Genomic DNA, 20,551 nt, shown 5'->3' on the forward strand with positions numbered 1-20,551 from the left:
GGTCGGCTGCGTGCCAGGCAAGTGCCCGCCCTGCTGTGTGATTCTCTCCACCCCAGTGATCCAAAGACATACTTGCAAATCATACTGCAAACAAAGATTCGTCTAGGAACACGGTGACCCCCAAAACAAAAAACAAAAAATAACTATTGAAGTTACTTTCCTTAAAGTTTTTAATATTTCGCCAGAAAAGTGCAATTTGAGAGCCAGAACCAGGAGGCCGCTGGGCTGCCCCGTCCGTGCGGCCGGGGTGACCGTTTCTCAAGCGGCCGCTCCTCAGCAGGGGTGTCGCTCTGGTCACTTCCATGTCTGAGCCGACAGCCGTGCACGTGACACACGGCTGGGAGCCACACGACAGCCTCGAGAACCATTCGAGGCTTAGACCGAGGGGAGCGGCCACTTTTGAGCTGGTCACTTAGGAGAGGACTTAAGAGGGGCAGAAGGCCGGCAAAGAAGAAAACAAAATGGGGGTTTCTGCCAGGGGCCCTGGGGCCCGAGTCCTCGTCTGTGACTTGACTTCCCCGCATCGGACTATTTAAAACCAGCTGCTTCCTCGTATCTGGTTTTATTCTTTTCTTTGGAATTTCCAAGTCTCCTGGTCCTGGCGGCCTGGACGCGGGCCGGGCCCCCCCCCTGCCCTGCCTGGCGGGGGAGGGGACAAAGGAGGAAGTGCCCAAATGTCACAAGGGGACCGTTCCCTGCCCTTCTGGGTCTTTCCAGACTTGAGCAGTATCTCAAAACAGAGTTTGACTCTGTTGTTTCTTCTCTCATTTTTTGTGGTGGGAAGAAAGCTAAAGTCCAAAAACCAAACACCCCAAACCCCGCAAAACAAAACGTGATAAATTAAAAACCAAAAATAAATACTCCTCTGCACAGAACTGGGATTGCGCGTGCCCGGGTGGCAGGGGCGGGTGACTTGGCCTGCTGCCCTCCACGTCTGTCCGTCTGTCTGTCCGCCCGCCCGCCCGTCCGCCGAGGCACCGTGACGGGGGTGATGGGTCCGAATGTTCTCCAGCGGCAGGGGCTCGTCGCGAGGGTGTCGCAGAGTCCTCGGGCCACGCCCGGGGCGGGCACGCCGGCACTTGCTGGCTCACCAGATGTGCGACTCGCAGTGTGTCATCTTGATGACGCCGACGCCGCCCCCCAGCCGGCGGTAGTTCATCCCACCGTACAGCCTGGGAGGGAGGGAGCGCGCTCAGCGTTTCTGGGGCCCAGAGCCACCCCAGACCACACGCCGAGGGTCCCCGCCGTAGCCCCTACATTGGCCGTTAAGACGGCGATTGTCAGAGCTGGAGCAACAGCACAGTGGGGAGGGTGTTTGCCTTGCACGAGGCCGACCCGGTTCGATCCCCGGCATCCCCTAGGGTCCCCCGAGCACCGCCAGGAGTGAGTCCTGAGTGCAGAGCCAGGGGTCAGCCCTGAGCATTGCTGGCACCCCTGGCCTGTCCATGCCGAGGCCGAGCTGTGTGTGTGCAGGGTTCGAGCAGGCCAGCTGCCCCGTCGGTCCCCCGATGAAGGAAAGGCCGTGAGCGAGGGAATAAAGCAGCTTAACTTCCCCCACCCCCACGCCCGGGGGACAAAGGGACAGGCAAGGCCCAGGGGCCGAGCCCGAGTTCTCATTCCCTGAGAAAGTCCTTCCACTCTCTGAGCTTCCGAGCAGGATGAGACTAATGGCGTTCTCCCCCTCTCCAAAGAGGAACTGCACCGTTACGGGAATCTGCGAGCACCGAGCGGCTGCAGTACACCTCCCGGTGACCCCCGCCGGTGGCCCCCGGCCAGCTGGCCCGCGCCTTACCTCCACGTGTTGGCGTCGGGGTCGAACACTTCAATGGTCTTCAGGTACGTCGTCCCGTCAAAGCCCCCAACAGCCATGAGCTGGCCGTTCACCACGGCCAGGCCGACCTGCGGGCCACACACGGGCGCTGACCATGCGGCCGCCCGGCCCCGGAGGCCTCCCACCCTGGGCTTACCCTGTAGGGGCCAACGGTGATTGGGAGCCAGCAGGGGGCCAGGCGGTGCCCACGCCCCTCCCCCACCCCGCAGCCCCCTTATGACGGCTCTGACAGGCTCTGCAGCCGGGGCGGCGTTTCACCGAGCCAGGCCAAGCGGAAGGTTCTGGATCCTCCCCTGGGAGCCTCAGGAAGGCACAGGCCCCCTATGGGGCCCAGGGAAGCCTGACCCGGCCCCCGCAAGCCAGCTGGTGGGGACGGGCGTGTGGGAAGGACGCTGGACGCGGCCAGGAGCAGAGCGAGGAGACACGGGCAGGTAAGAGCGCCAGAAGCTTCCAGAAAAGCAGCTGACCCGGAGGGAGTTTGTGCTCATCCCTGGCTAGCCGGGGTAGGTCCCCTGGGCCACCAGACTGGGGGGCGTTTCCCCCCCCCCCCCCCCCGCCGCAGCGGCCCTGCAGCCCCCTGGGCGTGACCCCGGGCGCTTACCCCGCTGCGCCGTGACGTCATGGCCACCACGGGCGCCCACTGGTTGGTCCGGGGGTTGTACCTCTCGGCGCTGCTCAGCTCCGTGGTATCGTCGCGCCCGCCCACGGCGTAGATCATGTCCTGGTACACGGCGCAGCCCAGGTGCTTGCGGCGGGTGCCCATGGGCGCGATGGTGTGCCACCTGTTCTCCTGGGGGCTGTAGCGCTCCACTGGGGGCAGGGACACGGCCGGTGACGGCGCTTGCCCGCAGGGACCCGCCCGCGCCACCGCCGTCTAGCAGACGGGCTCGGCCCCAGCGCTGGTGGACGGCGCCAGGGACGCGCTTCCCGGGGAGAGACCCGGACGGTGGCCTGGGGGCTGCCTCCGTCCCGCCCCCCCCAGCACGGCTCGCACGCACCCCTGTAAGGCGGGCTGAGGGCTGGACGCTCCCAGGTCCCTCCCGAGACAGGAGGAAGCGTTTCTGATTTGCGAGGAATGCGGGGCATAATCCACCAATAGTTTTCTTGTATTTTTTTTTGGGTCCCACCCAGCGATGCACAGGGCTGACTCCTGGCTCTGCACTCAGGAATCACTCCTGGCGGTGCTCAGGGGACCCTATGGGATGCTGGGAATCGAACCCGGGTCGACCTCGGGCAAGGCAAACGCCCTCCCCGCTGTGCTATCGCTCCAGCCCCATCAATAGTTTTCTTACTGATTATAACCCCAGCCGGGCCGGGGGGCTCTCCCCAGGGGACTGACCTGTATTGAGGGGCGAGGTGCCGTCAGAGCCGCCCACAGCGTACAGGAAGCCGCCCAGCACGGCTACGGCCACGCCGAGCCTCCGGGTGCTCATGGAGGCCACGCGTGTCCACTTGTTCTCCTTGGGGTCATACCTGCGGTGACAGGAGCCAGAGGCCGGGTGTCCCCCTGCCCGGGAGGGGCAGAGGTGGGCGAGACTCTCCCTGGCCTCGGGGACGGCTGCGGGGGCCTGGCCCGCCCATCTGGAAAGGGCGTCTGAGCATCCCTCGAGGCTGTCCCCGGGAGCACAAGTGACCCAAGTCACCGAGAGCGGCTCTGGTTACAGGTGACCAGACCAGACGTGCGGGGGGGGGAGGGCACTGACACGAGCCCAGCCCTGCAGGGGTGCGAGGGACAAGCTCCGGGAGGAAGAAACACGCCGGGGGCTCCGGAACTGCCCCTTGGGGACAGGCAGAGTGACAGCGCTGACGGCCGCAGAGCCTGCCTGGGCCGGGATTAAGTGCGGACATGGGCAGGGCGTGGACGCGGGCAGCCCGTCCGGGTCCTCTGGGGGTGAAGGGGAGCCCGTGCTCAGAGGCGGGGGTGAGGGGCGGCTGCGTAGGGTGGGCCAGACAAAAGGCTTTCAGGCGAGTCACCTCCCAGGAGGGGACCGGAGGGCGGGTCCCAGGAGCACTGGGGCCCGAGTGTGTCACAAGGGCTCACAAAGGTTCATTTACAGGCCCGATGGGTGTGACAGTGGGAAAACTCGGGTTCCGCCCCTCCCCCCTCCCCTGCCTAGCCTCAGTGGCCACTGAGAACTGGAGGCCCCGTCAGACCCAGGACCGAGTCCCCTTGCTGAACATGAACCTGGCACTACACGGGTGCTTTGCTCTCGGCTAATCACTGAGGGTAGGAAAGGCTTCCTTTTTTTTTTTTCTCTTCCTTTTTGGGTCCCACCCGGCAATGCTCAGGGGTTCCTCCAGGCTCTGCACTAAGGAATCACTCCTGGCGGTGCTCGGGGGACCCTATGGGATGCCGGGGATTGAACCCGGGTCATTCTTGTGCCAGGCCAACGCCCTCCCCGCTGTGCTATCGCTCCAGCCCCGCCACTGAGACGCTGGGGAGCCCTACATGCCCCAGCTGTTATTTTCCAAACGCTTCAGAATCCTAAAAAAAAGCAAAGAGTCACCGAGTCACCTCTCCACAATGTTGAGACACGACACGCCGTCCTGGCCCCCTACGGCGTACAGGAAGCCCCCCAGCACGGCCACGCCCACGCTGGTCCTGCAGGTACTTGTCGGGGCCACGTCGCTGCTCCACTGGTTGGTTTTGGGGTCGTACCTGCCAAGAACACGGGAGAGCGGCATGGCCCCGCTGCTGGAGTCCCCCCGTGAAGCTGGCACAGGGAGTACGTCTCCCTCATGGACACTTTCTAGAATATTCGAGAGAATCTGGAAGGTCCTCTGAGGCCCAGGCCCTGATCTCTCCCATCGGGGCTGCCGTGACATTCTTCAGAGCAGATGAAGACAATATACTCGCTTTTTTTTTTTTTTTTTTGCTTTTTGGGTCACACCCGGCGATGCTCAGGGGTTACTCCTGGCTCTGCACTCAGGAATCACTCCTGGCGGGGCTCGGGGGACCCTATGGGATGCTGGGAATTGAATCCGGGTCGGCCGCGTGCAAGGCCAACGCCCTCCCCGCTGTGCTATCGCCCCAGCCCCAACACGCTCGCTCTGTGGGAAGGGCTGAGGCTTGGTTCTGTCTGGGGTTCTGGGCTGACTCCTGGCTCTGCACTCAGGGATCACTCCTGGGGTGCTGGGGGTGGGGACAGGAGGGGCTGCGGGGGTCGAGCCCAGGCTGGCCGGAGGTCAGGCCGGCGCGCCCCCTGCGGTGCCAGTGCGTTCTTTTCTCCCTCAACCGGGTTCTGCGCGTCCCCCGTGATCTCACGGCACAGGACGGGCCCCGCCCGCCCGCCTCACCTCTCCACACTGTTGAGGTAGGACGAGCCGTCGTGGCCCCCCACGGCGTAGAGCAGGTCGTCGAGCACGCTCACGCCCACGCCGCAGCGCCGCTTGCTCATGGACGCCACCATGCGCCACTCGTTGGTCTGCGGGTCGTAGCGCTCCACGCTGGAGATGGCGTCGCCGCTGCACCAGCCTCCGACTGCAGGGGGGAGGGGAGGAGACGCCGGCGTGAGCCAGGGGACGGAGGCTAGGTGCTCGGGCACCCCAAGGCGCAGCCAAGGCCTGTCGCTCCCTCGGCGGAGGCACGGAGGCTGGAAGGGAGGCTGGAACCCATCGCCCGCGGGGGCCAGCAGCAGGAGGGCGAAGAGCCCCCCCGCAAAGGCCCTGCCCCCGGGGGTACACCCTCAGGCACCACCAGGGCAACTGAGGCACGCCCACCCGGCGTGGAAGACACGGGGAGAAGGGGGTGCCCAGAGCAAGAGGCCCCCAGACCCACGCCCGTGGGGCTCTGAGATGGGGCTGGCCCTGGCCAGGGTGTCCAGGAGACGTGTGGGAGGCGTGTGCAGGAGGGCCCCGCGGAGAGCCACACCTGCGAAGAGGACTTCCCCACAGCGGATGGGCTTCCTCGGCCGTGTCCGGGGCCCCTGCATCAGCGGTCGCTCTTGCGGCAGCAGGAGATAGTTCTTGGCCTCGTCCACCAAGTCCCTGTGGGAGGGAACCACAGCGCTGGGCGCTCCAGCCCCGAGCAGGGCTGAGGGTCCCGGGGGCCGACCCGGCCCATCACTACCTCCTCTGCTCTCGGCGCAAACTCTGCCCCCGCGGGAACAGACACGAACACGACCCCATCATCACCCTGCCCTGGCGGCCCCCAGACTTGGGACTGAGTCCCCTTGTTGAACATGAACCTGGCACTACACAGGTGCTTTACTCTCGGCTAATCACGGAGGGTGGGAAAGATTTTCCTTTTTTTTTTTTTGCTTTTGCCTTTTGGGTCCCACCCGGCGATGCTCAGGGCTGACTCCTGGCTCTGCACTCAGGAATCACTCCTGGCGGTGCTCGGGGGACCCTATGGGATGCCGGGGATCGAACCCGGGCCGGCCACGTGCCAGGCCCATGCCCTCCCCGCTGTGCTACCGCTCCGGCCCCACAATTCGTTTTTGTAAGAGAAGCTTTTGCTCTCTCTGTCCCAGAGTATCTTAAAGCCCCGAACTGAACTAGATTAATCACCAAGCAAAGCAAAAGCAAGAAACAGCAGGAAAGAAGAGGGCCTGGGGCTGTCCGACGTGACACAGCCACAGCGGCGTGTCTGTCCTTCCACTTCTGCAGCCAGTGGGACCACCCCCCACCGGACCTCTGCCCCCTCTTCTTCCTCCACCTCCCCTCGAGCCCAGCCTCAAACAAGATGCTGCCGGACCCAGAGCCAGTTTCAGCTCTGAGGGACGCAGCGCCTGGAAGCCGGGGGGCGGGGGAGGGGGAGGGCCGGGGAACCGCCAGAGCCAGCCGTACCTGCACTCCTCGTCGCTTTTGATGAGGGGGTCCGAGCCCACAGTGCCCACCAGGAACTTGGGGCTCAGCAGAGGCAGACGCACATGCTGGAGCACCTGGAGGGGAGCAGGCAGCGTCAAGGCCGGCTCTCGGGGGCGCTCAGGGTGAGTCGCTGACATCACTGATGGCATCCATGAACGATGAGACCCACAGGGCGACATACAGCGGGCGGCCGACCCGGGTGTATCCCTGAGCACAGCGTTAGGAGTAAGCCCTGAACAGCGCTGGGCGTGCCCCCCTACCCCGCCTCGCCAAAGAACAGAGAATGCTGGAAGGATAGAAGGATGGGTGGACGGAGAAGCCAATTCCTGAGCACCACTGGGTGTGGCAGAAAAAAAAAAAACAAAAAGATGAAACTCAATTCAAGGTGTTCTTGCTGTGAGAGACACAGACGAATCCTGGAACCGAGCGGCTCCTGGCAGAACTGCCTCCGGACTCTGCATCAGGCCACCTGCTCGGGCCACTCCAGACCGGAGCAGGTGCCGTCCCTCCGCCTGTTCCCCGGGAAGCCCGGTGGTTGCCATCTTCCAGAACTCAACGGAAAACCCAGATATGGGCCAGCAGTGACAGCACACACCAGGCCTCACGGGATAGGGGAGGAACCGGCCCTTCTCCTCCCCCACCCCAACGGGACCCTGAGATGCTGCCCACGAATGGCCCCCGGCTACTGATTAAGCTCCTTAATGGCTCTGGGGGGTACGGGGGGGGGGGGGAGGTTTACTGTGGATCTTGGTGGTGGAATATGTGCACTGGTAAAGGGATGGGTGTTTGAGCATTGTGCAACTGAGACTTAAACCTGAAAGCTTTGTAACTTCCCACATGGTTATTCAATAAAAAAAATTAAATTAAATTAAATTAAACTAAAATAAAAATAAGCTCCTAATGGCCATGATCCCAGAGACACACGAACGAATCTTGGAACCTCCGAACCGAGTGGCTCTTGGCAGAAATCTCTCCAGACCCTGTCACTGTCATCCCGTTGCTCATCGATTTGTTCGAGCGGGCACCAGTAACGTCTCTCATTGAGAGACTTATTGTTACTGTTTTGGGCATATCCAATACGCCACGGGTAGCTTGCCAGGCTCTGCCGCGAAAGCTAGATACTCTCGGTAGCTTGCCGGGCTCTCCAAGAGGGGCGGAGGAATCAAACTCGGGTCGGCCGTGTGAAAGGCGAAAGCCCAACTGCTGTGCTATCACTCCAGCCCAAAGATTAAATAATAATAATAATAATAATAATAATAATAATAATAATAATAATAATAATAATAATAATAATAATAATAATGGGGCTGGAGTAATAGCACAGCGGGTAGGGCTTTTGCCTTGCAGTCGGCTGACCTGGGTTCGATTCCCAGCATCCCGTATGATCCCCTGAGCACTGCCTGGGGTAATTCCTGAATGCAGAGCCAGGAGGAACCCTTGTGCATCGCCGGGTGTGACCTAAAAAAATAATAAATAAAAATAAAATAAAAAATAATAATAATAATAAAAGTGTTCTAGCTGTCAACTAGCCACAATTAAAAACCAAAGGAAACCGGAAGCACGCTCCCAGGACTGGAGAGCACGGGGCCAGCCTCCGAGCAAACAAGCCTCGTCTGCAACTGCTCACACACGGGATCCTAAGGGTCCAAAGGGCGGGAGCACAGTGACATGGGCTGCAAACGCCCCCTCAGGGGCCACCTGCGCCCTGAATCGCCCCTTCGCATCTCGGCCGGAGCGACAGGACGCAGAGCAGCCCTGCCTTTACTCTCCGCTGCTCAGCGTCTCCTCTTAGGCTCTGGCTCACGTGCTCTGGGCCCGGACCTGGAGCTGATGCACAGCAAAGAGGCAACAGGCAGGCGGGCGGAGGCACGTCGGGGCGGCGGGGCTCACGCACACTCGCACGCGCTTGCTTCTCTCCCACCGTTCCGGCAGCAGACGGGCACCCACTTCCGGTCTGAGGGAGGCCGCCCCGGGGGTGGGCCGCCCCGCCCTACCTGGGGGAGCTGCAGGCGCCGCTCCTGGATGCTGTACTTGACCCAGGCCATCACGGCGTTGAACACCTGCTCCTCGCTGCGCACATTGAGCTCGTCGCTGGATATGATGTCGATGAGCTGGTTGGCCGGGAGCAGCATGAACTCCTCGCTCTCCATCACCTGGGTCAGGGGAGGAGGAAACAAGGCGTCCTGCTCGCAGCCTGTCGAGACCCTCTCACTTCACTGTTCCCTCGGGCTGCAGCGACGGCACGGCGGGGAGGGCGTTGGCCTGGCACGCGGCCGACCCAGGTCCGATCCCCAGCATCCCATAGGGACCCCGAGCACCACCAGGAGTGATTCCCGAGTGCAGAGCCAGGAGTCAGCCCTGAGCATCACCGGGTGCGACCCATAAAGCCAAAAATCAATCAATCAATCAATCAAATCAAATAAATCAACAAAAGCAAGATCCAGGCTTGGCCGTCCGAGCCGCGTGGACTCCTCTGGCCCCGGCCGCGCCCCACGTACCTCCTGGAACTTGTGCTGTGTGAACTTGTCGGCGACGCGCAGCAGCTCGTGGCAGGAGTGCGTGTCGGCGAAGGCGCGGATGCCCAGGCAGTTGGAGGGGTCGAGCTGCCGCTTGAGGAACTCGCAGCAGGCCTCCTGGATCTCGGCCAGCTGCAGCAGGCAGGCGGCGGGCAGCAGCGTCTGCACGTTGCCCTCCTCCACGGTGATTTGCGACGTGTAGGCGAAGTCGATGAGCAGCTCCATGGCCCGCTCGTCGATGTCGCGGATGACCACCTCCGTCTGACGGCTCTCGGCCAGCTCGCCCGTGAACATGGCCCGGAAGTAGGGGCTGCAGGCCGACAGGATGACGCGGTGGGCGTAGATCTTGCGGGCGCCCACCACCAGCACCACGTCGCAGAGCTCCCGGTGCTTGCGCAGGAGGTTGATCACCTCCAGGGTCTGCCGCGGGTGCTTGTCGGAGATGTAGGGCATGCGGGCGGGCTGCGGGACCCCCTCGGGAAGCTTGTTGGGGTCGCCCAGGGTGCAGCGGCTGGTCACGTCCATGGCTGTCTCTCCGGGTCGGATGCTGGTACACCTGCGGGCGGCAGGGAGAGAGGGGAGGTGGGGGACAGGGCGACTGCAGCGTGACACAGACAGACACGCACAAGCCCCATCCAGAGAGACCCCTACGGACTCTCGAGCTCAGAGTCACCCGAAGTCTCCTGGAGGAGAGGCCAGGAGCTGGCTGGGGGCCCGACCCCTGGAATACGCAGGAAACTGAGTTAGCATTTTTTTTTTCCTTTTTGCGTCACACCCGGTGATGCTCAGGGCTGACTCCTGACTCTGCACTCAGGAGTTACTCTTGGCAGTGCTCGGGGGACCGTATGGAATGCTGGGAATCGAAGCTGGGTTGGCTGCATGCAAGGCCAATGCCCTCCCTGCTGTGTTATCGCTCCAGCCCCTAGAACTGATTTCTTAAACTCTGATCATTTGTGGTTTTTTTTGGTTTTTTTTTTGGTTTTTGGGTCACACCTGGCGATGCACAGGGGTTACTCCTGGCTCTGCACTCAGGAATTACCCCTGGCGGTGCTCAGGGGACCATATGGGATGCTGGGATTAGAACCTGGGTCGGCTGCGTGCAAGGCAAACGCCCTACCCGCTGTGCTATTGCTCCAGCCCCTCTGATCATTTGTTAACGAGAGTATGGAGTATGGAGCCCGCACAACAGAGCCTGGCAAGCTCCCCGTGTGTACTGGATATGCCAAAAACAGTAACAATAAGTCTCTCAATGAGAGACGTTACTGGTGCCCGCTCGAACAAATCGATGAGCAATGGGATGACAGTGACAGTGACATCAAAAATAAACGGATCCAATGAAGCTATTTACCCTTTCCTGCTGGGGACAAGCAGAACCAGGACTTAGAACTTGCTAGAGGAGCAAGAACCAGACTATGTGTCTTTTCCCAAGTGTTCCTTGCTTTCTCCCCGGTGTGTGTCTCTGCTGTTTCTGACTGGAATATTGGGAATAAATGATGACTTGTAAAGCTTTAGGCTCTCCAGTTGAAAAGCTATTACGATTGCAACAAATGCCTTTGTTCTCTTGGTCACTAATGATCCGCCTTTCTCCCCGCCAGTACAAACTCACCGCTCCAAACTTTCTCACCAAGTTCTCGGGAACTAATACCGGGTTTCTAGCCCGGCAAACCACAGGTTCCAGCCTTTGCACCATCATTTAGCAGGTACGATCTCGGGCAACTGACTTAACTCTCTCTAATCCTCGGGTTCGTCGTTCGGAAGGTGGGATAATGACACCCGCCCCACGGGGAGTGAAGGGAGGCCCGGAGCATGGCGGGACGCAGGCGCCCTGGAGGGTGGGCCCAGAACCCGGGGAAGAGGCCCAGAACCCGAGGGCACGAGGCCAGATTCAGGAGTTCACCTTGGGGGGGGCTGTTTGTCGGGTGGAAGTGGGCTGCAGCAGGGGAGAGAGCAGCAGGGACGGGGTGCAGGCAGGGCGGGTGCAAAGGCCTGTCTAGGTGGGTGGGGGGGAGCACGGCGGGTTCCTGGGGTGCCCCCCACTGCTCCCCACCACACCCCCAAGGCAGCCGGCCAGGCATGCAGGAATCAGGGGGTGGAGCTGCCTGGACCCCTCCCAGAGCTGCCTTGGCGGGGGTGGGGGGGTGGGGGGTGTCTCTAGAAGTCTCAGTTGGAACCGGGCCCAAGGGCTGCAGGGGGGGTGGTGGCTGACCCCCAACAGAACAAAGGGCAGGACTCAGTTAAAAGCACCAAGCTCCCTCGGGCCTGGGCGGATCCTGAAGACCTGCCCACAGGGGAACTGACTGGCACCTGTTGTGGACTCCTGGGTCCCCCCACCCCCACCCCCACCCCAGTGCTTCCGGGAGCCACACCGGGGAGGGTGGGGGGCTTCTCCAGGACCAGAGTGTCCCCGCCCCCCACCAGCTGCCACTCCCTGCTGTCCCCGCCCCCCACCAGCTGCCACTCCCTGCCAGCCTTGGCTCCTCCGGACTGGACCCACCCGCAGTGGCGGCAGAACTGGCCCGTCCAGGTCCCAGGAAGTGGCCGTGGCCGCTGGAGGGGTGCAGTGAAAGTCATGAGACTGAGAGGAGGCGCAGGGGAGGGAGCGGCAGTGCTGGCAGGCCCAGCACGGGGCAAACAGCCTCCCACAACCCCCCCAAAGGTGCCAGGGGGCTCCCAGCCTGGGCCCACAGCCCCACCTCCCACCCACAGGCCTCCACCGAGGAGCCCCTTCCCGAAGGGGCCACACAAACGTGAAGCCAGGCACGAAGTGAGAAAGAACTTAGGAAAGACTCTGCCCCAAAGCCCCCGGAGGCTGGGCGACCCCTGGCCCTGGAAGTATGGTCACACTCCTGCCACTGCGCAGAATCCGTGTTCCATTTTTAAAAATTTTATTACTAAGTTTTGCCTTTTGGATCCCACCCAGTGATGCTCAGGGCTGACTCCTGGCTCTGCACTCAGGAATCACTCCTGGCGGTGCTGGGGGGACCCTATGGGATGCTGGGGATCGAACCTGAGTCAGTCGCATGCAAGGACAATGCCCTATCCACTATACTATCACTCCAGCCCATAAAACTTATAAAGCTACTTTTTTGTGGGGAAAGGAGGGATTTGGGTCACACCCAGCGATGCTCAGGGGTTACTCCTGGCAGTGCTCGGGGGACCCTATGGGGTGCCGGGGATCGAACTCAGGTCCACCGCGTGCAAGGCCAACGCCCTCCCCGCTGTGCTATCGCTCCTGCCCCTAGTCTCTGTAATTTGCAATTCACATATAATGGAAGTACTTCAATCAAGGACTACAATGATTCTACAAACATCTCCCTGTCTTGAACTTGGCAACAAGAGTGAATTCTCTTCGTTTTGGTTTTTGGGCCACATCTGGTGATGCTCAGGGCTGACTCCTGGCTCTGTACTCAGGAATCACTCCTGGCAGTGCTGGGGGGACCCTATGGGATGCCGGGGATCGAACCTGAGTCAGTCGCATGCAAGGACAATGCCCTATCCACTACACTATCACTCCAGCCCATAAAACTTATAAAGCTACTTTTTTGTGGGAGGGATTTGGGTCACACCCAGCGATACTTAGGGGTTACTCCTGGCGGTGCTCGGGGGACCCTATGGGATTCCGGGGATCGCACCCAGGTCGACTGCGTGCACAGCAAACGCCCTCCCCACCCCAGCTCTGAAGTTTTGTATTGTGGGCACGTACTGGGGAGGTCAATAACGAAGGCAACCAAGTTTCCCTGCATGGACCCCTCTCAAAGCTTTGTAAGCAAGCACGCGGGTCCCTTAACAGCCACTCGGGCTACCTCTTGTTCATAGATTTGGGGGCCACGGCGGTGCGGTACAAAAGTCTGCAGATACTGCTGGTGGGTCAAAGAGCCAGGCGGCAACTATCTGGTGCCGGGGAGGCAGAGACACCGCGGGCACTGAAACCCCAGGGACCCCTCTTGCCGGGGGGAAGAACACGCCTTCACAGCAGCAGAACCGAGACGGAGTCACTTCACTCAAAGCTGCTCCCACAGGAGCGAAGGCCAGACTGGACGTCACCGTCTGGACACTGCTCCTTGGTCACAAGAGGCCAGAGTGACTGCCCAGCCGGGCCGGGGCAGGGAGAATGACAGCGACTAACGGAGACATAGGCGCAAGGAAAGACAACGCAGGCCCGGCTCTGGCCGAGACAGTGATGCAAGGGGCAGGGCCAACATCCTCCGACATGGGGCTGAGGAACTGCGGGATTACATAATAAAACCGGTATGAGGAATTAGGTACTTTATTTGGAAATTACTGATAAACACCAAGTTCCCCATCCTGCCCTCTCCTTTAAAAAAAAAAAAAAACCCCAAACAAGCTCTTATGCTATTCTAGCAATTACATAAGCTATGATGTTTATAGCAGCCAAGAAGAACGACCCATGCCTTTTGCAATCATATTAAAAGCTAAAGTAATACAGCATGCAGTGTGCACGCTAATTCAGGCCCTTTGCAATTAGATGGTTAACAGTCCCAGGATAGAAACTTGATGGGATTTGCTGCAATCATAATATCTTTCAACTGGAGAGCCTAAAGCTTTACAAGTCGTCATTTATTCCCAATATTCCAGTCAGAAACGGCAGAGACATACACCGGGAAGAAAGCAAGAAACACTTGGGAAAAGAGACACATTCTGGTTCTTGCTCCTAGTAGCAAGTTCTAAGTCCTGGTTCTACTTGTTCCCATCAGGAAAGGGTAAATAGTTTCATTGGACCTGCTTATTTTTGATGTAAACATAAGAAATGATCAGAGTTTAAGAAATCAGTTCTAGGGGCTGGAGTGATAGCACAGCGGGAAGGGCATTTGCCTTGCAAGCGGCCAACCCGGGTTCGATTCCCAGCATCCCATAGGGTCCTCCGAGCACCGCCAGGAGTAATTCCTGAGTGCATGAGCCAGGAGTAATCCCTGTGCATTGCCAGGTGTGACCCAAAAACCGGGAAAAAAAAAAATCAGTTCTAGGGGCTGGAGTGATAGCACAGTGGGAAGGGCATTTGCCTTGCACGCAGCCAACCCGGATTCAATTCGTAGCATTCCATAGGGTCCCCCAAGCACCGCCAGGAGTAACTCCTAAGTGCAGAGCTAGGAGTAACCCCTTTGCACTGCCGGGAGTGACCCCCCAAATAAAATAAATCAGTTCTAAAAATGAAGTAATAAAAACAGACTCTATTTTTTGTACAACCAATCCTGACTCTTATAATAAATATGTGAATCATAAACATATAACAAACAAAAAGTCAAAGGTCTGTTAAACAAGATTGTGAAATAGCATTATAAATTCTCGGGCCAGACAACCCATAATTGGCCGCAGTTCGCACACTGTTCTATTTTCCTATGGACCAAGTTAATTTGCCAATATCTTTCTTTACCCTCAAGCAATTTTTCCCTACAATGCGGCTATTTTAGTTAACCAAAACAAAAAACAAACAAACAAACAAAAAAAAACCAGAAAAACCACCAAACAACCGTCATTACTGAACATCAATGAAATAAACCAAGCCGTAACCAGCCATGCAGTTCTGTTTACAAGTAACTGATAATGCTTGCACGGCAAAAGAGCCCCTACATCCTGCAGGGAGACCAAGACTTCCACACACTCGCACAAGCCTCCAAGTACAGTTAAGGACACAAGAAACCACCACGTAGAAAGGAAAATGTTCACAACTACGCAAAATGCACAGCGCCCCAGGAACATGTGCTGCGTTTTCACTGCAAGGCGCTGCCGGCCGTCGGGAAGCCCGAGTCTCACCCCGGGCATCTCTGACACCCTGGACACCGGGTGTAGCTGGGTGGCGCCCAGCTGCACAGTGGGTGGCGCCTGGCCCCGGCTGTCCCCAGACCCCGTCCTGCCACCCTCCCAAACTACCCTGACTCTGCTCTATGTTTGGTTCACTTTAAGTCGAGAACCAGGAGAATTCAGTTCGTTAAGGCGGACACGCGACCTTTTGGCTGTTCGCACCATGTCAAGACCCCCAGCGCGGCCGGGGCCTGGGCCAAGGGTCTTACCTGCGCATTGGCTTCCCTTCCATGCACTGGGAAAAGGTCCCTCCACGCTCCAGAGCCGCACCTGGGGTGACAGCAAAGCAGGGACTTACCCCACGCTGCCCAGGGGTCTCCATCTCCGCCCCCCACACCCTCCAGATGCACCTGCTCCTGCCACCGGGATCGGTACATCGGTACAGCCACTGAAGGGGGGGGGGGCTCGGTGCATCCAAGGGTCGCACAGGGCGGGGTGGGTGCTTGGTGCATCCAAGGGTTACACGGGGGGGGGGGGGGGGAAGGGGTGCTCGGTGCATCCAAGGGTCGCACGGGGGAGGGGTGCTCGGTGCATGCAAGGGTCGCACGGGGGGGGGGGTGCTAGATGCATCCAAAGGTCCACGGGGAAGGGGGGTGCGGTGCTTAGTGCATCCAAGGGCCACACCGGAAGGTGGGTGCTAGGTGCATCCAAGAGTCGCACGGGGAGGGAGGGTGCTAGATGCATCCAAAGGTCGCACGGGGAGGGGGGGTGCTTAGTGCATCCAAGGGTCACACCGGGGGGTGGGTGCTCGGTGCATCCAAGAGTCGCACGGGGAGGGGGGAGGTGCTCGGTGCATCCAAGGGTGCACCCAAGGTGCACCGGGGCGGGGGCAGGTCTGGTGTCCCCTTTGCAAGACGGGGATCTGGACAACGGCAGATGGGGCTGGAGCCGCGACCCCGTGTCAGCGGATCCGAAAGCAGGGAGGAGGGGAAGGGGGCGTCCCCGAAGAGAAGGCGCAAAAAACGGCTTCTCCGCTGCCTTTTTCTTTTCTCTCTTTTTTTTTTTTTCTCAAACAAACCCCCAGCTCGGCTAGAAGCGCCGGGGCCGCCGGCTCAGGGCAGGGAGACCCCCCGCCCCAGCCCCCGCCCAGGGCCCCCCACCCCACCCCGCTCCCCTCTACCAGCCCGCGGGGTCCCGGGCGCTGCGACACCGCCGCCGGGAGGCTCCTGGCCCGGGCCCCGCCCCGCGACCCCCCCCCCCGCGCCGGGGCCGCCCCTCCCCCCCGGCCCGCAGCCCCGGGCCCGCTCACCGGGGCCCCGCGCCCACGCCAGCGCCGCCCGGCCCGCAGGATGCCGCTGCCCGGCCGCTTCCTCCCTGCCCCGCGCCGGGCGCCGCCGGAAGTGTCCGCGCTCGGAACCGGTCCCCGCCGGAACCCGCGCGGGCCCGGGAGGTTCCGGGCCGGTGCGGGGCCGCGGTCGGTCCCGCCCGCTCGCTCCCTCCTTGGGCGTTGCTTGCAGAGCTCCCCGTGGGCAGGGGTGCAAACTTGAGGTCCGCAAACGGCAGGGGTGCAGATTTATCCTTTTTTTCTTTCTTTCTTTTTTTTCTTTTTGGAGGTCCCACCCGTCGATGCTCAGGGGTTACTCCTGGCTCTGCATTCAGGGCTCTCTCCTGGCGTTGCCTTAGGGGATGCCGGGAATCGAACCCGGATCGGCCGCGTGCAAGGCACACGCCCTCCCCGCTGTGCTATTGCTCCAGCGCCAGCACTCTTATCACGCACTGTGGCTCTAGTGGTCATCTGGTGGTCATGCTGGCTGCGTCATACGGGGTGTTTGGGATGCTGGGAATCACGGGTCGGCTGCGTGCAAGGCAAACGCCCTACCCGCTGTGCTATCACTCCAGCCCCATATTTTATTTTTTTGGGTCACACCCAAAAAAATAATTTTATTATTTTTATTTGTTTTGGGTCACACCCAGCGATGCACAGGAGTTCCTCCTGGCTCATGCACTCAGGAATTACTCCTAGCGGTGCTCGGGGGACCCCATGGGATGCTGGGAATCGAACCTGGGTCAGCCGCGTGCAAGGCAAACGCCCTACCCGCTGTGCTGTCGCTCCATCACTCTTTTTTGTTTGTTTGTTTGTTTTTTTGGGTTATGCCTGGCGATGCACAGGGGTTACTCCTGGCTCTGCACTCAGGAATTACCCCTGGCCGTGCTCAGGGGACCATATGGGATGCTGGGAATCGAACCCGGGTCGGCTGCCTGCAAGGCAAACGCCCTACCCGCTGTGCTATTGCTCCAGCCCCAGCACTCTTATCACGCACTGTGGCTCTAGGGGTCGTCCTGGTGGTCATGCTGGCTGCGTCATACTGGGTCATAGCGGGCAGCGTCCTTGGCCTTGTGCAGGACTGAGCATCCTTATGCAGGTGACCCAGAGTTGAGTGACGAGACGCCCGAGGGGATCTGATGAGGACTCTGGGGGAAAGACTCCCCAACTTAATCACTAGGGAGTAAGTCAATTCTATAGGGGATAAGTCTTGGCACTTCTTGGACTCACTTTAGTATTAGGGGGAAAACTTTGTTTTCCCTATCTTTTCTGCTTGACTTAATTTTCCCATAGCACATAGCCACCCGCTTTTCACTGTGTATCTAGAAACTGAATATGGGGCGGAGGACATGGTTTTAGGAATATCCGCTTCATACTTAGCTGCTTTCCTGATAACTATTCTACTCTCAGCATGAACTTAATCAGATTTTGTTAGCGGTTCTTCACAAAGCATAAAAAATGTGTTGGGGCTGGAGCGATATTGCACAGCGGGGAGGGCGTTTGCTTTGCATGTGGCCAACCAGGGTTCGATTCCCAGCATCCCACAGGGTCCCCTGAGCACCGCCAGGAGTGATTCCTGAGTGCAGAGCCAGGAGTTAACCCCCGTGCATTGCCAGGTGTGACCCCCCCAAAAAAGATAAAAAAAAAACACCCCAAAAAACAAAATAAATGTGTTATTTCTTTTTCTTTTTTTTTCTTTATGGGTCACACCCAGCGATGCACAGGGGTTACTCCTGGCTCTGCACTAAGGAATTACCCCTGGCCGTGTTCAGGGGACCCTATGGGATGCTGGGAATCGAACCCGGATCGGCTGTGTGCAAGGCAAACGCCCTACCCGCTGTGCTATCACTCCAGCCCCAAATGTGTTTTTTATTTTTAAATGTGTTCTTTTTTAAAATGGGAAAAATACCTTTAAACCACTTGCAGTAAAGTCTCCTTTTAGTCCATTTATCATTATGCTTGGTGTCTCTCGATATTAAATTAATTTTGCTAGACAAAATATCACTGTCATTCCGTTGATCATCGGTTTGCTCAAGTGAGCACCAGTAACGTCTCCATTTGTCCTAGCCCCGAGATTTTAGCAGCCTCTCTTTACTCGTTCTTCCCAGTGGTGACGTATTGGAGGCTCTTTCAGGGTCAGGGGAATGAGACCCATCATTGTTACTGTATTTGGCATGCCGAATACACCACGGGGAGCATGCCAGGCTCTGCCGTATGGGTAAGATGCTCTTGGTACCTTGCCAGATTCTCCAAGAGGGAGAACTAGACTATCAGAGGTCGCTTCTGGGAGCATTGTTTTATACTCTCTGAATCTTGGCTGTTGATGGGATTACACACGCCAGGGTGGTTTGTGGGTGTGGCTGCCAAGCTACTGGAAAGTGGGGGGCTCTGGGTGGAGGAGGCCCAGTCCAGATCCCAGCAGGCTTGGAGATCTCAGCCCTGGGTCCCGCACAGCTGGGTTCCTCTGCCGGTTCCTTCATGCGTGAGGCTCGTCCAAACATGTGGAGAGGGGCCTTGAGCATGGCTGTGGCTGGGTTCTGGAGGTCTTCGGCTGCTGGGACTCCGCTCGGGGCGGGGAGGGAAACTCAACCTGCGGGTTGAGACAGGTATAAAAAGGATAATTCACATGAATTTTTCTGATTATGTCAGCAAAGATGGACTGGAGCGATAGCACAGCGGGGAGGGCGTTTGCCTTGCATGCGGCCAACCCAGGTTCGATTCCTCTGCCCCTCTTGGAGAGCCCGGCAGGATACCAAGAGTATCCCGCCTGCACAGCAGAACCTGGCAAGCTCCCCCTGGCGTATTTGCTATGCTATGCCAAAAACAGTAACAAGTCTCACAATGGAGACGTGAGTGGTGCCCGCTCGAGCAAATCGATGAACAACGGGACAATAATGCTACAGTGCAGTGCTATGTCAGCAATGAAGGTATCTTTTTAGAAGTATACTTGACATTTGGTTTGTGCTTTTTTTTCTTTGGATCACACTCGGCAATGCTCAGGGGTTTCTCCTGGCTCTGCACTCAGGAATTACTCCTGGTGGTGCTCAGGGTACCACACGGGTTGCCGGGGATGAAACCAGGGTCGGCCCAGTGCAAGGCAAACATCTTACCCACTGGACTATCACTCCGATCCTGATTTTCTCTTCTATAAATTTACTATTACACACACACACACACACACACACACACACACAAATCTTAGTAGTAACCTTAACTTCTTCCATGACATGAAAATATGCTCATGAAGAAAGTTAAGGGCTGTTACTAACCCATGACCCTTTCACAGCCTGCCTTACTGCAGGAGTGGTTCATATGTGTCCCTCTGCTAAAAACTAGGTAATTTGGGGCTGGAGCGATAGCACAGCGGGTAGGGTGTTTGCCTTGCACGCGGCCGACCCGGGTTTGATTCCCAGCATCCCATAGGGTCCCCTGAGCACCGCCAGGAGTAATTCCTGAGTGCAGAGCCAGGAGTGACCCCGGGTGAGACCCCAAAAGCAAAATAAATAAATAAATAATAAACATAAATAAATAAAAACTAGGTAATTCATAAACCAACCTGACTGAGGTGCAGGGGACACATGCTTGGCATGAGGGGACTTGGGTCCAATCCCCGGCACTGCAGGGTCCCCTGCACACTGATGCAGGAGTGTCCGCGGTTCTCAGAAGGACACGCAGGGCTGGAGTACCATGCCGGTCAGTCTGAGACGAGCAGAGGTGGAGACACGGTCCTGCCTCCGGCCAACACTTCCCAAGAGACGGAGGGACCCAGGAGGGCAGAGAGCAGCGGGCGTGGGGACCCCGCGACGCGAGCCACTGCTCGGACCTTCTGCCCAGCGCCCCCTGGCCCGCGCTGCCCGGTGGGGATCGCAGCGTGCGCCCCGCATCCAGCGCCCCGGAGGAGCCTCCGCGGGTGCGGTCGCCAGGGCAACCCCGCGAGCGGGTGTCAGGCGTCAGCCGCAGGGCGCGGGGAGGGTGAGTGTGTGTGTGTGGGGGGGGGGGGTGGGGTGGAGAAAGCTGCGTCATCGCCATGGCAACCGCGGTGCGCGCAGGCGCGTTCCGGGCCTGCGAGGGGAGGGGGCGGCCTGCCGTGCAGGCTGTGCGTCGCCTTGGAAACCGCGGTGCGCACGCGGGCTCCGGGCGGGCGGGGGCACAGCGGCCTGTCGCGCGCGGCTGTGCCGTCGCCATGGCAACCGCGGCAACCCGCGCGCGGGCGGGCGCGGGGCTCCGAGGGGAGCGTCTGAGGTGGGGGGGGCCGGCGTGTGGCGCGGGCTGTGCCGTCGTCATGGCAACCGCGGCGCGCTCACGGTGCTC

At 59.3% G+C, this 20,551-nt stretch overlaps 1 protein-coding gene across 2 annotated transcripts; it reads right to left on the reverse strand.

The window, feature by feature from the left end:
• Nucleotides 1-152: 152 nt before the first annotated feature.
• Nucleotides 153-20,138, reverse strand: KLHL20 (kelch like family member 20). 2 transcript variants are annotated; one of them, XM_055122117.1, is made up of 13 exons: nt 19,797-20,138; nt 18,150-18,830; nt 15,186-15,246; nt 9,139-9,712; nt 8,635-8,793; nt 6,620-6,714; nt 5,703-5,818; nt 5,129-5,312; nt 4,347-4,490; nt 3,171-3,304; nt 2,433-2,641; nt 1,793-1,899; nt 153-1,172 (listed from the first exon to the last, which is right to left on the reverse strand). In XM_055122117.1, the coding sequence occupies exons 3-13, from the start codon at nt 15,206-15,208 to the stop codon at nt 1,088-1,090; spliced, it is 1,830 nt and encodes a 609-aa protein (XP_054978092.1). In that variant the 5' UTR covers nt 15,209-15,246; nt 18,150-18,830; nt 19,797-20,138; the 3' UTR covers nt 153-1,087. The 2 variants fall into 2 exon arrangements, with proteins under 2 accessions (XP_054978092.1, XP_054978091.1); XM_055122116.1 differs by lacking the exons at nt 18,150-18,830; nt 19,797-20,138 and adding an exon at nt 16,226-16,356.
• Nucleotides 20,139-20,551: the final 413 nt, after the last annotated feature.

The sequence above is a fragment of the Sorex araneus genome, chromosome X (genome assembly GCF_027595985.1).
Source record: "Sorex araneus isolate mSorAra2 chromosome X, mSorAra2.pri, whole genome shotgun sequence".
Taxonomy (NCBI): Eukaryota; Metazoa; Chordata; class Mammalia; order Eulipotyphla; family Soricidae; genus Sorex; species Sorex araneus.